Source organism: Magallana gigas, chromosome 6 (genome assembly GCF_963853765.1).
Source record: "Magallana gigas chromosome 6, xbMagGiga1.1, whole genome shotgun sequence".
Classification (NCBI taxonomy): Eukaryota; Metazoa; Mollusca; class Bivalvia; order Ostreida; family Ostreidae; genus Magallana; species Magallana gigas.
The window spans coordinates 37401494-37419860 of record NC_088858.1 but is presented as its reverse complement, the minus strand read 5'-3'; the positions used below and the strand labels follow the sequence as shown (position 1 = coordinate 37419860).

The following is an 18367-nucleotide window of genomic DNA, read 5'->3' as shown; positions in this document are numbered from 1 at the left end:
ATATAATACATAAAAAGACATAAAATTGAATTTATATAAATGTGTGAATCATGCATTCATTATTTAAAGATATAATATAAGAAATACAAAATCATCATAATATCTCTTGAAATATAAATCTAATTACTGGAAAAAAGAGAACTATCTTGAGTACGACAAAAAGTGGTACGACTCACTATTATTGAAAGAAAGATAACTCTTACTTAGAAGCTTAGGTTAAAAAAAATGACAGCTTACAACTCCATGAGTTCTATCCCTGATTTAATCAGCAGTAGTGTTTCTTTAGATTTAGGTAAGAATGATAAAATTTGGCTTAACCAGAAGTATATGTCCCTAGTTAATGTCAGAAAAATTGTGGAGAGGAGAAGTTATTATAATTGAAGATAGCTCGAAATTCCTCTTAAAATTATTAACACGTAGACTGGAATGGATTAAAAAAATATGCTGCATTATCTTACTCTATCATATATGTTTTTAATTATTTTGATATCAAGCAACTATTTGTTGCAAAAAAATAATTACATGCAGATGTTATAGTCAATTTTGATTAACAGAGCACTGTGTTTGAAAATATGAAATTTTAAAAAAAAGAAAAGATGCGTGTACGTTTATGTATATATATACATGTGTAACAAGATGGGAGAAATTATGATGGACTGAGATTCATACCCAGGCTCCCTGGAACTTTTCTCTACCAACAGAGCTGTCTGGTCATCTGGTGTTGACAGTCAAACATGTCTGATCATGGGCATCACATTATCCCCCCCCCCCTCCCCCTTAAAGATCTTATGAGTTCACCTTGGAAGATCCTGCATTGCAGGTCCTTTCTTTTTGCAGGAGTTAACCTGTCAGATCCAGGGGTTGGTCATGGTACCAATTTTTTTTTACAAAGTGAAACTGAGCTGTCTGGCATTGGCATTTGATCGGCCTGGTTGTCACATATGTTTTAATGACGATCTACTCTGGCTTCCTCCCACATCAATGACCCCCTCGCGCTAACATCCGTGCCAACGAAAGATATTAATATAAGTTGTAGAGCTTGTTTATCAATCATTGTAAAATAAATAGAGTATAGTTCAGATCCATGATTCACTTGGATTTATTGCCTTTATGATTTATGTAGAATGATTACATTGAGTCTTTAATATATTTCAGAGAACCATGAGCACCAACTTGGAACATTGGTAAATATTATTTTTAGCCAAAGTGGTAATCTTGATAAATTCAACATTTTTTTCTTGTTATGATTTCCACTATAAATTCTACAGAATTATAATTGATGATATTATGTGATAATAGTTAAAAATTTGGTTAATAGAACTACACTATTCAGTTAAAGAGAAATAAAAATCAATGTTTTATTTCATGTAATGCATGCACACTCTTCTCTTTATATATATTTATTACTTTTGAAGGGAACAATTCATCCTTTTGCCCCTCAAAAATCTATGATCAAAAGCTTTGGAAGGGAGTTCAGAAGTGTTCTGAGACTGAAACAGGTAATATACTCAGCAGGGCTAAATTAATGAAATATGTGTGGATTGAAAAAAATAATACAGGTTCCTTCTACTGTATTCCTTCTACTGTATTTAAGTTATTTTTGTATGAAAATTGATTCAGATCTTAGTTTGTGCTGATATTACATAGATTTTTGCTTTCTTTTTTTCAGTCCAAAAAGATTTTTCTTTTTCTTGGACTAAATGTTCTTGGTACTATCATTTTATTCATTTGGTGCCATGCAACCAATAGTATGGGTAAGTTTTTGCTTTTATAACTATTCAAAAGTGCAATTTTACGGAAATGTAAGAACCCACAAGTTAAAGTACGGTATAAGATATTGAAATATTAATGGTAACATCAAGTATCGTACTTATATTTCTTTTTAAAATCTTATATAAATTGAGCCATTCATTAAGAATGAATCTTTATAAAGTCATCAGATTGTGAAAAAAAATAAGATACAATAATTAAGCCTTTGATTTATTTTTAGCACTGACTGCATACACATACCTAACCATATATGACATATTTAGGTAAGTTCTTGCTTGAACTTAGAACATGTAATATACATGTACATGTACTTGTTAAGTGCTTTCTTTATGGTCAAATCAATTTTGTACTGTTGGTTCATGGAGTTTAAGGATACCAGTACCTCTTGCCCATGAATTTACATCCTCACAAGCCTGATTTAAGCATTGGTTAGCATGTAACACAGGTGTCATCAGCCCAGTAATCTTTTTGGTCAGCCCACTAACTTTGGCCTCTTTGAATAAGGTGAATCATTATTCTTTATCATTGCTCTTATTTGCTTATTTTTTTGATTTGACAGTCTACTGATATGCCTCTTGAGTCTTTGGGTTCAGATGCAGAAGCCTTCACCATCATATTCTTTTGGGTAAGCATGCTTTAATTATACCAACTGAACTACATGTATAGTTAAAACTACTGATTTTTAAAAGTTAAAGTACAATTTCATTTTTCGATTGTAATTATTTTTTACATTATTGATTTTTTAATCATGCTTATTTTTTTTTTTTGGATTTGGTTCATTGAAAGTTTTTGACAGGAATTCTTATTTTCATTTGTAGTTATGAAAGGTTTGAAGTATTAGCAGTCTTTGCAAGTACGATGTTAGCACAGCTTGGGGCATTGTTTATCATCAAAGAAAGGTATATATATTGATCATCCATTACACATACTGTTACTTTTATGTAAGGGTTTTTTAAGAAGCAGAAAACAAGGAAAATTTTAAAACTGATTTTATGTTTATCCTAGAAGCAGAAAAGACGGCATATTATTTCTATCAGTAATGATAAGGGCGTATAGCTAAAAATTATGCATTTACATATTGTACAAAATTTTTAATTTTTTTGTTTTATTGATTATTATATATTGTATTGTTAATGAATGATTGTTATGAATTTTAGCATTGAAAGGTTACTGATACCTCCAGAAATCCACACGTATGTATTTGAATTAAATATTATGGTACCTTACTTATTATCCCCAAGATTCTGAAAATGAGATTTAATTCTTATTTATCATAATTCCTAGTCTTTTAAATATTAATACTGCTTTTTTTTTTCTTCATTTTAAAATTTTGTTAGCACTTCTTGTTTTTACTTTTCAGGGGGCGACTTTTGATAGGAACTGTATTTGCTTTTTTCCTGCACATGTTTGTGACCTACAGTATAAACAACAAAGCCATAAACCACACTGTAGATGCTTCCAGCTCAAGCTGGCTCCAAGAACATGTCTCAGATATGAGTGAAAGGTAAACTTTCATATGAGTGGGTCATCTTTGTAATTTGAGTTATTGCCCTTTGATCTGTTAGACTTCTTCACTTTGCATCAGTTTTCTTCCAATGCAACTTATTCACATCAGAAAAAATTAAAATGGTTTTCTAATCATTTTCTTATTCAACCTGTTTTTATTAAGGTACATGTACTTAAAATTTACCAAAGGTAATATTTTATTAAAAATTAAAAGACATTTGGCCCTATCTGCTCTCTCAGTACTTTGATTCATATACTGATATAATAATATAAATCAAACATTATATAAAATTATAAATGACACAGTGGTCCAATGAAATACTGATATAATAACATTGTTTCTTTTCCAGTGTTTGTCACATTGTTCCCGGGCTGAGTAAGCTTTTGCTGCCAAGGATTAACCCCTTTGCACTGATTGGATGCACTGGTGCCATAGCTTTAATACTCACATATATTCTCGTTGATACAAAGTAAGTTGTCACTATGAATTGTAACTTATTTAGCCTGTATTTGATTATTTCTTAATAAATATACATGGTATATTTTATACACCTGCTGTCTAAATGAATAGCAGAGATGTAAGCAGAAAGATGGTGGAACAATGTCTGAATCTTATGTTTGATTTCCTTAACAGTATATCTTTATCAGAGCAATATAGAAGTTTTCTCTCATCTTATTCTCTTTCTTATCCAGTGAGTTATTGAAAAAAATGCTCTCAGAATAAAACACTTATTATGCCTCCAATAAGGGATTTTTGCATCATCATACATGTTGCATGTTTTCCTTGCCTCTGTTTTATTTGTTAATATCCTGTGGAACTGTCACTGAATCTGGCCAACTCTCTTGTCAGGTCCTACTACTCGGCGGACACCTGGGCTGCCATGGCGATAGCCATCAAAACCTGTGGAACTATGTTTCCTATGAGCGTTTACACAGGCAAGATTCTCCTACAGGTAATGATTATGATATTTTTTTTTAATTAGTCACATACCCATGTAATTAATGAGATTTTTACACAATTATGGAAATGTCGATTAACCCCTGCCTTCTTTCTGGTAATTTCATATGTGAATATTTGATAAGTTTGAATTTTCAATGGGGGTCTGGACCCCCCCCCCCCCACACACACACACTTTCTAGATCTGCGCATTTATGACGATACATCTCTATGTATGCTACTTCCTCTATGCAAGAGACACTTATTGAAAATATCAACTATTTCTCAAGAACAATCACTTTCAGGAGCTATAGTCTTTTAAAGTCAAAATAGATAGACCAATACATGTGCATTTATTTCCATGATATTAACTATGTACTGCTCCTGCCTGTTATTCAGACTGCTCCCTCCCACATCCTGGGTCAGCTAGACAAGGTGCTGAGGGAGGCCTCCACATTAGATGGGGTGCTGGAATTCAGGCACGAACATTTCTGGACCCTCTCCTTTGGGACTTTGGTAAGGATTTGATATATAACCATGAGTTTTCTGTTGTAGTGTACCGGTATATGTTGGGTTTTTTTTTTCAGATGTAAAGTGTTAAGGTGGAAAGTCCATCTGACAAGAGAGATAAATCTCATCTGAAATTATTTTCCCTCACAAAATTATCAGTTTAAAGAGCAAGATTTGTCAAGGTCAACTGTAATTTTGTGCCTTTCAATTACCTATATTGAGATAAGAAAATTAAAATCACAAATTAAAGTAAAATTTCATTTGAATGAAGAGAAAGCTGTTGCAGCTGTACAGAGGCTGTTAAATAAGGTAGCCCAATTACCAAGATAACTTGTTTTAAGACTCAAACTTCACATTAAATTGTGCTAACAGTCTGTTGGATTAGCAGATCAGAAGCTAGCCTAAAGAATATCGGCAAAATATGAATTAACACAAGTTTGGTTCTGTTTTAACTGAAGACTTTTTAAATCCCTGCCTTAGAATACACATGATTTTGAGGTTTATACTGGGTTTTTTTTTTTAATTCAAATTAAATGTATATTAATAGCTATTTCTGGTTTAGCCAAACTTTGTTAATCTGCAAAATGCTTGATGATAACCAACTTGAAGATGTTACTATCATAATTATGATAATTTTGGTCAACAGATGCTTTATTTACCAGGGAAAACTGTTTATGGAGGTGGTTTTTTTATTAAACTTTATTGGTTGTAATCACTTGTGTTGAATTGGATCAATGAAGAATGACTCATTATCATAACAGGCAACAGCATGATATTCAGATTAAGCTTAATGCCTCCTCATCACTTTCGGGAACATTTACTCAAATCAACACAAACTTGTTTAATCTTTTAGGGATATAATTTGTGTGTTCACAATATTAAATCTAACAGAAGAAAAATGCTGACTTTGGATTAAAAATTTTTTTTTCAAAATTTATTGTTCCTTGCTGGTTTCAGATACAGAGTTTACAGGTCTGATCAAGTGATGTTTTTATCATATGACCTAAGAAGTCAGTCAAGCAAAGCAATCAATATAAATATTTTCACAAAATGTTGAAATCTCCTAGTCATCATGTACTAGTTGTCATAAAAAGTGTATGTCACAGGTTGTGGGTGACCTTTAAGAACTTATCTGCACTATGAATTGTTGTGTGAACTCAATTAAAAAGTTTAGGAAGTACATTTTTGTAAGTCTTAGATAGAATTGTTGGTCAAACTGAATGGGTTTTTTTTATGCAATTTCTTAATACATGTATAAGGCTCTGACCCAGCTTCACACCTACTTTACCAGTAGAAGATACAGTCCACTTGATTATCAAGCTTGTTGGACAAGGTCCAAGAAGAATATGTGCAACTTCCTTAGTCGTTGCATGGTTTCTTTCTTGCAATTGAATTGTGTGTCTTGAGTCCTAGATATCTTGAATGACCTTGAATGACCTTGAAGGCCTGTTTGAAGGTCACAAATCTTTTATTTCTTCTGATACAGTTTAGTGTTTATTAACAGAGAGCTGGTATAAATCATTGCTCATATAGGTTAATTTCTGTTAGATGACTTACCAAGGAAAGATGACCCGACTTTTAAATGTACATTTGTTCACATGTCACAGATTTTCTTCTTACAGCTGTTTTCTGAGAATTCATACATAATTCTCTTTTCATGTTACTTCTCCCCATTTGTGTATTTTAATGCATTTCAGATGTAAGAAATACATGATCTGTTTCACTTAATTATCAGAAACCATTGATGTGCATCAAGCAAACTGGGGGTATCTTGTCCTTCTTACATACAATACACAAGAAAAGCTATAATGTATTGTAAGCATCAGTGAGCATCTTAATATATATGTTAACTTTAAAATTCTATGTAACGGTAGGTATAAGCAATGTTGAATTTTTTTTAAAAAGTGTTCAAGTTTATCAATAAGCATTTTGGTTTAAAATTTGAAAAGAAAACTGAAGACTTTTTTTCAAAGGAGCATGATTTTTTGTCTGAGTAATTCAGGGTAATTTATGCTTTGTAATCAGGTGGTCATGAAATATGCTTATGGAAAGAAAAACCATTGAAGATATATGAAAGGAAATAATAAATTGCTTTGGAGAGGTCATCCAAAGTCCATAGATGACGATGTTAAGATCTTTATTAGGATTTACTGGGAATTTTGAACATACTATTCTTCAGCTGATGAAATGAAAATCAATGCAAAAATATCTCCTTGCAATTAAAAGGATAATGGTTTTGCAATATCATATTGGTTATGGCATGCAATCTCTGTAAGATGTAAAATTAACTGGACAGGTTTAGAAAGGAAATTGATTTGACAGGACCTTCCAAGGAAACAAATCGTCAGTGATAATAGTATTTTGTCCAAAGGCCACAAAGTAGCCTGGGTTACAATACAGGCATAGAGTTTCAAGTAATTGTTGTTTTATGGGTAGGGTTGCTTCCTACAGTGTCATCAGTGAAACACAAAACAATGTACTTGGAGTATTGTATTAAACATTTTTATATCGTTGAAGGAAATACAACAAGTCATTGAAAGGATATAAAATTATTTTAATACATCCACTGAGTATTTTTTTCTTTTATTACTAAGGAAAAGCATATTGTCCTTACATATCCAAAATGGCAATAGGCCTTTTTTATTGAATAAGTCCAGCTTAAACTGGTTAAAATTAATAGAATATGACTTTTGACATTATATGGTTTATTGTTGACATAACACAAAATTAAGCCTTGCTCCCTGATCTCATTTTTGCAGAATAAAATTTTAGATAGTTTTTAAATATGAATGAATTTCAAAGCCCGCCTCGCGAAGCGAGGATTAATGGTAACACATATATATATAAGAAAATCAGTGAAAAATGAAAGTTGAATCAGGGGTACTAAGGCCAAAAAAAATTTCTTCCAGCCCTGGGCGCCGCCATATTGGCAGCCATTTTGTTTTTTAAAGTTAGTTCGATCATTGATTGACTGGTACTTATCGATGCTTATTGCCCCTTAAGTCGATTAAATAAGTTCTAGTGTTTCAATAGAAGGTAATTCGAATTAAAAGGAATTAAAATGGAAACCAGACAAGTTTCAATAGTGCTTCAATCAAGAAACACGAGTTGTTCTATGTATGTCTTATCAAATTATCAAATGGAAATAAAAATATTAACGTCATGGAACTGATCTTTTAGATACTGAATAAAGTATTCAATTTTATTGCAGCGGCATTCGTATGAATTAAATTGATGAACAATGAAAAAAGAAATTTTAAAAAAATCGTAATCACGTAACTGTCTTCGGCTATTTCCAAAGACGTTTTGCGTCTGAAATATGACGTCATAATGTAGACTGAGCACGCGACGTTTAGTTTTTAACTTTAACGATTGGTTTGAGTTGGTAACCATGCTGGCGGATCCTACTGTGTGCGTTTTAAATAGATTTTATTACTAGTATACAAAAATCAACCTGCACTGTGTTAAATCTGCGCTCGGTCCAACGGTCACACCGTTTACATATTAGACACATTGTAAGAATTAAGAATTAGAATTTTCTTCAATAAAGTTATTAAAAATGGAAATTCCAATTTCAAAGATGAAAATTGTAGTTCCTAATGCAGATTGATATATCTAAAAGTATTAGATTTTGTAGAAATTGTTAGTTGGGGAGAGAGAAAAAAAAGGAATTTTTTTTTTGATAAAATTAACCCCAAGATAACCATATTTCATTTCAAGAGACATAAAACTATTAGAATATCTGGTTTCTTACCAACCCAATTAGTACAACCTGTGATGAAGGATGCCAGGAAGAAATTATATTTCCCAGAAATGATTGTCTGATGAGCTTTGATCTATGAAGTCCTGTCAGATATCTTATATCCTCTTGTATGAAAAAAATATGTAAACAGGGTGATAATACAACACCGTATTTCTTTTCTTTTGACGTGATTAGATGGGCATATTACCATTTTGAGAAATAATTGGACAGGAAGTGGGATGATGGTAGTCAAACGAGGTGGTCACTTGTTTATTGAAATGAATGTGATATGGTTTATGAAGAAATTATTGCAGATGGTACATTAATATTAGGCGATATAATTCTTCAAGCTTTGTTGTAGGTAATGGTTTAATGTGTAAAAGTGTCGGGCATATTTATCCATTTCTCCTTTGGACAAACTAGTTTTTGTACTTGTATTAGTTCATAGAATTTTCTAAGTACCAGTACCAGGTATGCAGAAATTTAACATTACTAAGAAAACTGCTAGACTTGCAAAGTAGTACATAAGATCCATTGAGTACTTGACGTCATATATCTGTACAGTGCGTATTTCTGTTGACAATAGCAAAAATTCTGGTAATGCTGACTGAATACTAGAAGTCATTGGAGTATTAGTTAGGATTATAGTGGAACCTGCATGAACTTGTGATACAAATAACATTGAGAATAAAAAAGGTTATTATGCCCCCACAATAAAATGGTCGAATGCATAAAGCTACCTTGTTCCATCATTCTGTCCTTCCGTCAATGTTAGTTTTTCGCTCATTATCTTGGCAACAGTTGCACACATTCAACTTGAATTTGATTGATGGATATATGATAGGAATGCGCAGGTCAAGGTCGAATTTGGTCCAGGTCTGATGATATTTGACAGAGTCATGTCCCTTACACTTTTAAAAAAGATGAAATTTTTTGTTTCCGATCTCTAACTTTTGAAGGGATCTACATGTATATGCATGTATATAAAGTTGAAATTGCATATACAGGTATTTTACTAAACAATACAAGTCAAGTTCAAATTTGGTCTCAGACAGCTGATTGTATAAAGAGTTATGCTCATTGAACTTGGAAAAAAGATAGAAATTTTCAGTTTCTGTGCTCTAACTTTTGAAAAGATGTTTAATATGATTATAAAGTTTAAATTGCATATACAAATGATTTGTTAGAAAATACAGGTTAAGTTTGAATTTGGTGAAGGTCTTATGATTTTTGACTGAGTCATGAACTTACAACTTGAACTTGAAAAAAAGAAGAAATTTTCAGTTTCCACTCTCTAACTTTCGAAGGAATGTAAACAATGTATATAAAGTTGAAATTGCATACACAAATATTTTACCAGAATGTTTAATACCTATCTTTATCCTGTACCTTTTGGTCTACAAGCTTTTTTTACTGGTTAGGTTTAGTTGGGTTATTTTACCTGTATTTTTGCTTTATGAGTTGGTTCAGTATTTAGGATATTTTTTTTTCAAATCTATCATTAACCTGTTTCCTTTGTTTTACAGGCTGGATCAGTACAAGTGAGGGTAAGGAGGGATGCTGATGAACAAATGGTGCTGGCTCACGTCTACAACAGACTCTCCAACCTGGTCTCCCAGTTGACCGTCCAGATCTTCAAAGACGACTGGACCAGGGCCTCCTCCTATAACCTACTGGCCGGGTCCTCATTCCCTTCGCCTTTCCCTCCAACCTCTGGAGCTCAAAGAGGACCTTCACCCATCCTTGATCAATCTCAGAGATACAAAATGAACAAACCTTTTTCCACTGATAATATTGCACAGGACCAGAGAACGTCTACACCCATTAGGGCTATACCTTCATTTGGAACGAATCGTCTGGAACCAAGTCATCAAGGTCATGGTCACAGTCATCAAGGTCATGGTCATAGCCACTGATTTGTTGTTTGAATCATATTTCATAGCTGGAAATGGTAATGTGTTTAGGGGTCCATGAAGTTCAATTAAAGTGAAACCAGTTTCAGAATCTCTTGATGTCAACATTTGAAAAGCGTTATTTGAATATGGTGTTTTGGGGTTTTTTTTTAATTTATTTGATAGCAAGAAATTTAAACTGATATGTTAAAAAAGCATTTTCTCTCATGTAACCAAATAAGTGCTTGTCATTTAGTTGTGTTCGATGTTTATTGTGGGTTTTAGTGACATTGTACACAACAAGTATCGTGAGTTTTACAGTTAAAAAAAACCCACAAACTATTGATATGAAACTCACTTGAATGTTGTCTATGAAAAAATTTACACCAGTTCTATATGAGTCACATTCCTACAGAAAGGAACACAGTAAGAACAACAATATGTTATGCAAGACCCATTCTCCATGACCTGTGGTTTTTTGTCCATATACATGTAATGTAGTTGTGGTCATTTGATATAATGTCTCTCAGCCATGTTTTGCCATGAAGGTCATATATGTAATATATATGATAAATTATGTACGCATGATTAATGTGATATGATGAAGCAATTGTTTTTAATGTACTGTACAGCTTTTTGTTGTAATTCTGATGGAATAACTTTAATAAAGGTATAAAAAATCATTTTTGAAATAATTATATTTTGAAAATACATGTATTTAAAGCTGCTGCATGTACAATAGTTTACTTTCTTTTTATGATATATTTCACCAATAAATTATTTACAATTCAATTATGATCAGAAGCTGTATTAAAAGAAAAACATTACTTCAACTTTCCGTCATTTCAATTACAAACGGGATATTTTCACATGCCCAATTTACATGAAAAACACCCGTTCCTTCCCTAATTCTTAAGATAACGCTCCACAAATGATGGGGACACAATGTGACAATTGTTCCCCCATAGAATTCAAGAACTTGTTATTTGGGGAGTCTGAATTCTATCCCGCGAGGAGTTCAAACGAGTTGGATTACGTTTAACACGCCTAATGAATTCAGTCCCTTTCAGCGTGCCCTGCCTAAAAAAGTCAGTCATCCTTTGTGGAGTGTAATATATTTTGTTGTTTGCGAGACAAAGCTTGTCCGAGTTTTATTGATTTGGGCCGCTCTGACATAGGGTCACCTTTTTGTCAGGCCCCCTGTGTCATGTTGGGTAAACCAGTGCCCAAGCTTTGTGAACAAAAAAAAAGGTTGTGGGATTCTTTGCTTTTGGTCGCCTGAAGGTTGTAAACTGAAATGACTTCCACGGAAAATCGCACGTATATTAAATACATGCGCTGCTTTGAAATCGTTATTTCATTAGAAAGTCATAGGTATCTCAGATATAGCTTTATATGAATTTAATTGCTTTTACTTAAGGGACAAAGCTCTTGCACAGTTTAAAGAAATTTTAAAACTGTTTACCTGTGATTTTTAAACGAAGTCCTTCGAATTTTATCCACAAATGCGTTGATGCCACAAGTTCAACGTTTTTCTACATTACATGATCTTTATTTCTCAATATTTCAAAATGGCTGAGCCAAGATTCAACCTTATAAAACTCCAGTTGATTTAATGGTGGTTTGGTTGATGGTTTCAAATGGTTAATTCAATTTTTCAGCAAATTAATAAATCATGCTTGCATTTCTTGCATTATCCTTACAGTGTTGAGTTTTATGTATATATACGCCGTATACACTTTAATGGTTTAGCTATGATGTTACGGTTTAGCATTTTTACGACTAGAAGAAACATATATATGCTTTATTGGATGCACTTACGTACGTTGACTTGTATTTTCTATTTTCATGGAGAAACATTCATTATTCACAATTTGCCTGTTTCAGCAAGACCTTTTGGTGTGTCATTCCTCTTGAAACAATTCAACAATAGTAAACGCATATTCTCAGACTGTGTTATATATATATATATATATATATATATATATATATATATATATATATATATATATATATATATATATATATATATATATATATATATATATATATATATATATTTTAAAATAAAGACTTATCATTGTCTACCTAATTACAGCTGCATTGTTTTAGAATTTTTTTAAACCTTTAATGAAGTTGCTTTTTATTGGTAAAATCAGTCGAAATGGAATTATTTTTTAAATTTGAAAATTTGTTTTTGTGATACTGTAAACATTTTTAGTTTTGAGTTTCTTAAACATTTTATAATTTGTTGTTGTTGACATAACCACTTGTGGTTATATCTTGCTAGATCACGTGACATGATTAATAAACATGTTTCCAATAAAGAAAATTAAAGAATGTTCTAGATCATTTGTAAGACTTCAAGCCCTGGCCGAAATCGATTCGATTGCAGGAAAAAACAAGATTCCGGCCATTTTTTCTCATTAGGATTGGACCAACTGCCTGAATCTCGTGACGCAATGGACGGGCAATCGATGGTCACCAAGAAAGAGAGGGACTTTTTTCGCCGTTGCTAGGGAGAAGAAGAAACACGGTCAGCGTAAGGCCTTCCGTCATTAACCAACGTGTGACTCCGGCCAACTCTGTATTTAAACGTCTATAATCGTGTCAGAACTCCATTCATCACGGTGCATCGTAAAGATAACTTGCACAGCAGTCAGTAAAACACAAGAGGTCGCTCAGAGGTTGAAGCAGGGTGAGCTCCGTGCAGATGCAGCTCAATAATGACCTCATGCAATATGGCCATTTATCCTGATGAACTCTGTGGTCAGCCCTCCCGCGAGATTTATATAATCCTCTCATGTGAACTTGTCGTTCGTTAAACCATTATGTTCTCCTGTTTATTAAAAGATAAAAAGCCATTAAAAGTATCCCTCTTTTGAAAAAAAACCCCACAAACTTTGAGTCCAAAGGATTTGCATGTTTTTCATTAAGAATTTGGTTCCATTTATTAATGAATTTGGTTCCATTTTTTAACAAAACTACATTTTTTGCAGTAAACTTGGTGTATAGATTAACATTGGCAAACTAGCAAGAATAGATTTTTGAATGAAAAATTTCAAACGAATAATGTGAAATAATATTGCAATACATTGAATGACATGGATCTTGGAACAGTTTGATTTTACATGTTTATGGGCTTCTTGGTTTTAGATTTTTGGGGAATTAGATTAAAAAGACAATGGTATATGAAACTCGCACAAACTATTAATGCTGTAATATTTCATAGCATGCGATATGATGCTGGATTTGTTTATTCAATATGGCAATTAAAATTGATGATATCACGTATATATTTGATACGTTAAGCAATAAAAACATATATTGGCCGTTCAGAATAGTGAAGATTCTTTGCGTATCTGTTATAACCCCATATGGTCGCCTTTGCCTATCAGTATCATCAATCAAAAAGTTGATAACATCACGGTGTACAGTGCGACCCGTCTAACCCGATATACCGAATAATTTTATGTCGGACTAGGCAGGTTGTCGGACCAGACAGTGAAAAAATTATTTAAGGAGTCGGGATAGGTAGTGTGCACGGATTACACGGGTGTTTGGTAATTCAGGCATCTCTGTACAAACATGTACCAACCTTATATTCATTGAACAACTTTCTTCTTTTTTCGGAAGTCACATCAATTAATGTTTTCGCACATGATAAAATATTGATGTACGGTTTACAAAGTTTTAGAATATGTATCCAAATCGATTACTAGTAATGCAACGATCTCCGCTAACCCAGTTTGCTAATTTACTGTGATGTTTAAAGATCTTTGATATCTTCTAGATACAAAGCTTGTCTTATTGTTAAAATTCAGAACCAACAACAATAAAACTTGTGGATTAGAAGTGATAAATAACCCTACTTTGAAGTGGATGATTCCACAATCGATCAATTTTTTCAACATGGCTTTAATCGTATGGTACAGAAGCACGGAAATGTCCAGATACTAATTACGAGATATCGGGGTAACGCTAATTACACCGAGAAGAGGGGGCATGCGGTCCTGTTTTTGCTGGGCAGACGGTGGACTTCGCAGCTGAAATCAATAATTTAACACTTTTAATGAATTTTTACCGTGAGTTGTTCGTGGCATTGCCTGCATTTAATTGCGGTTATAGAACATATAATTGTACCGATGGTTGACAGCGCTTGAAAATATGACGTTATAATTTCCTAAAATTGCCCCTGTTGCTCTCGTGTTTCATATACGTAAAGGATGATTCGTATGAACAGTTAGTAGCGTACATTTTGTTAACAAGTCATAACGTCAATATTGTCAATCCTGTGGTATAGATCGCCAAGGTTAAAAAACAGTAAAACGGATAGCATGTAACATATTGAGATAAATAATTTGATACATATTCTATTAGATCCGTATTACAAGATAATGTTTTGGAGGGGGCGTATTTATGAGGTGTTTAAAAGTACAAAATACCATGGTTATGTGTTCAATTTTTGCCTAAAACTGAGGCTAAACTTTTAAATTATTTATATTAAGGTGGCTCACTACACCTTGAAATATTTTCTCAAATCAGCAGAAAATTACTTGATTATGATAGATATCATAATTGATAAGAAGTATTTAAGTCAAATAGGCAGAAAATGTGCAATTTTGGATGAGAAATTACATTTTCGAAAATTTAATTCAGTAAACAAGAACAAAAGCTCTAGTCGGATTCGAACTCGTGATCGGGGGTTCAGAAGCCAAATATAGTACTTTGGCCACTAAGCTACGACGATATACAACCGAAACGAATGGTATAGACAGTTTAACAAAACATTTAAATCGCCTTCTTGTGACGTAGTGTCATAAAAAGTATAAGTCTGGGTGTAGTGAGGTACCTTAACAATACAGAGCTTTTTTGTGATTGAAAAATAGATAGATAAATAAATAGAATATCGAAAAATTAACCCGCATGTAATTTGTTTTTGGGGGCTTTTTCTGGGTTTTTTTTATTTTGTTCTTTTGCTGTTGCAATAATCACTACCTTCATAGCTCAATGAACTACAAAAAAAAAGCATAAGTATTAGATGAGACATCGTTTATTAACAATTTAAAGTTATTTTATATGCTGCTAAATAATGCGTTTGAATACAGTTTTTTTTTTAACATTTCAAGGAATATGTAATATACACGGATAGAATGCTTCAAACTGATACAGTTTTGTTAGTTGCTGTATCAGTGAGCAATTATTTTTTTTCAGAAACAGGGTAGATATTAATATATTACGATGAAAAAAAAAAATCCCCATACAGTTCCTTCGATTACTATATTTTCATTCTCTTATCCTGTAACTCAACAACAATCAAGCCATTTGGCATCAATTTTATTTCAAATGCTTGCACCCTCATTTTGTAAATGTTAAAGTCATTAAAAAGTTCATGAAAGTCTTTGAGAAAGACGCCGTTCTATCCAAATATAATTTTATAAAAATCATGATAATATGAGCAAATGCTGCGAAAACTTCATATATATGGCCTAAAATTACAATACTGATATTTCCATACTTATGATTATGTTATATTTATTCAAACCAGAAGTACCATTACTGAATTTTTTTCATGTACTAGTATTTGAAGTACAATAATGACTGTTGAAAATAATTTAGAAAGGTACATGTATTGAATGTAGTATTCATGCCTGGCATTTCAGATCTTCATTTTTTTTTTATATAAAATGAGTGCATTCCTCTGTACTCTTTATGTACGATTATTAAAATTAAATTTTTAAACTGAGTATGGACTCTGCACGGTAAACACATACTCTCAAAGTAACTCACCCATGTAAATCTTTTGTATCTTTTGTTTATTTGAACGAAACATGGCCTTAACAATACAAGTGTGCAAGAGAGTGGGAAGTTACAGCAAAATATCATACATGTGTTTATAAATTCAAAAATCTAATATTTATCGCTTGATCTTTCTGTCTTGTTTGTTCTTACAATATTTTTCATTTGTACATTCCCGGTTTCAAGTTAGATTACTTAAATGGAGGTATACATGGCGAATTTTTTCATCGTTAAAATGTTGAAAATATACCTTACTTCATTTAAATACTTATCTAGACTAATTATTTTCTCGCAAATTACACATTTCGACTCTTCTAAAACTCCACCTTGATTGGTCACGTGATAATATATTTTTATCAACAAAAAATGGAGACGACAGATTGAGATATTCAGGACGACAAAAACAAGAATACCTATCGAATCAGCAAATCAAACAACATTGAATGGCTGGTCCTGGGTAACTGTTAATATTTATATATACGTTGTTCACTTTCATCAAGACTTGATATGAAAAAATATATTATTTGATGTAGTGGAATTAAAATACTTTGTTAAGGTGAAGAGACCAATAATTTAATAAAATTTTCTAAACGTATTCTTTATTTTCATTTTATATACAGCCATAAAGTAGTTCTCACAAACTATAACATTTTGAAACAAAAATTAAAAGAAAAAAATTCGAATTGTTACAGCTAGCGTTTTTGTGTATTGTGTCCAAATAGAACTGCATATGACGACATATCTTGCGAGGCGCTGATTTCATTTTTATTATCTGTGTTTTCCCATGCATTTTGATCGATTTCGATGGTCAAGACACTGGCTGAAGGGGTAAGAATGGCCATCTTGTAATCGATTTTGTGGCTCTGAGATAATAAGCACCTTCCTTACTTGGTCATGTTATTTCACGTCGTGGTCGCGCGTCCATTCTTAAAAAAAAAAAAAACGTGCTTTTTCAAGAGACGGTTTCAATGAAACTGAATATAAAGTTGATGATAATCCCCTCTTTAACGCCTTGTTCAATATTGTTCAATATGATGCTTCAGCATTCCACGTTTTTCAAAAGAACCAGTCATTTTGTGAAATCAGATACGGTAATGACTCGATTGAATGGGATAAATTTTATACAGATTTTACACCAATTAAGGTGGTTTTGCGGGTGTCTCATTTGATGAGGTAAATCGACATATCTTCCATTGATATACCTAACCAGTTGACCCTTTGGTTTTGGTACACATAAAAGAAAGCACACATTTCACCCATATAAGAAGCATACCTCAAGTTACACTAAAAATAACTAAATGATTCATTCTCTTAGTCAGGAATCAAAACTTTTTTGCAATTAAAGGATGATCCTAGGTCATTATTCAATTGTTGAAACGTACTGAAAAGAGTTCATGACCACTGCGTGAAGTTTAAATTCGGTCGTATTACAACTATGGACATTTCACCTCGTCCGTCGGGTCAGCTAAAGTGCACGGGAAATGGTAAATACTTGGTGAAAAAATAACACAAAGCTAGGAGCTTATCTATAGAAGCTAAAGTTACATTATCTATCAGCATGATAAAGTCTGTCTAGGAATTTCACAAGAACCATTTCGCTGATGTCACACATCATTCCAGCGTTCATTCTACCACATCGGCCCTCTAAAGAGGAAGCTACCAATTAGGGTTAAATGTAATATGTTGTTCTTCAATAATTGTAAGAAGATGGATCTCTCTTTCTAGCTTTTTTTTATTATTCCTGTTTGTCTTTATCAAAACAAGATGCCTAAGAGAATATTCCTTCAAGTATTACAACTTCAATACCAAAAACCGAGCGGCATTGGCAGTTAGCTCCAATAAGGACAGAAACATGGTCATTTGAGGGTCACTTTTCGGTCAGCTTCAATTGACCGTAAATAAACTTTTCAACTTGTGTTTTTTTTTTATATCGCTATTACTGTTCAGGTCAAACATTCTCACTGCTATCTAGATTTGAGATTTTTCGATCTTGCATTAAAACACGTTATTTTTTTTTATACTATATAATGACCACTGTATCTGAGTGTGTATGTCCGGTGAGGCGGGGCGGATGACCCGCGCCTGCCCCCTCGTTCCTTGGTCGTGACATACTGATCGCTCGATCTGATCGTTTGGCTGCTGAGATTTTTCCGCTGCCCCTGCTTCTCAAATAAAGATTTCTTTGTTTCATACAGTAATGCACATTTCCCT

The 18367-nt window shown here is 32.8% G+C and overlaps 1 protein-coding gene across 1 annotated transcript; it reads left to right on the top strand.

Annotated features, from left to right (window-relative positions):
* Positions 1-185: 185 nt before the first annotated feature.
* On the top strand, positions 186-10522 carry LOC105320863 (zinc transporter 6-A). The gene is made up of 13 exons (XM_034469141.2): positions 186-292; positions 1156-1184; positions 1416-1499; positions 1670-1754; positions 1991-2033; positions 2330-2395; positions 2589-2669; positions 2928-2963; positions 3131-3274; positions 3627-3746; positions 4127-4229; positions 4613-4729; positions 9992-10522. Exons 1-13 carry the CDS (start codon positions 226-228, stop codon positions 10379-10381), a joined length of 1365 nt encoding a protein of 454 aa, XP_034325032.2. The 5' UTR covers positions 186-225; the 3' UTR covers positions 10382-10522.
* The last annotated feature ends 7845 nt before the right edge of the window (positions 10523-18367 follow it).

Bases quoted from the DNA above. Each gene is read 5' to 3' on its own strand.
- LOC105320863 (XM_034469141.2), top strand. From the start codon at position 226: ATGACAGCTTACAACTCCATGAGTTCTATCCCTGATTTAATCAGCAGT. The intron at 2,034-2,329 runs GTAAGTTCTTGC...TTGATTTGACAG, and splicing joins ACCATATATGACATATTTAG to TCTACTGATATGCCTCTTGA. The intron at 2,670-2,927 runs GTATATATATTG...TATGAATTTTAG, and splicing joins TTGTTTATCATCAAAGAAAG to CATTGAAAGGTTACTGATAC.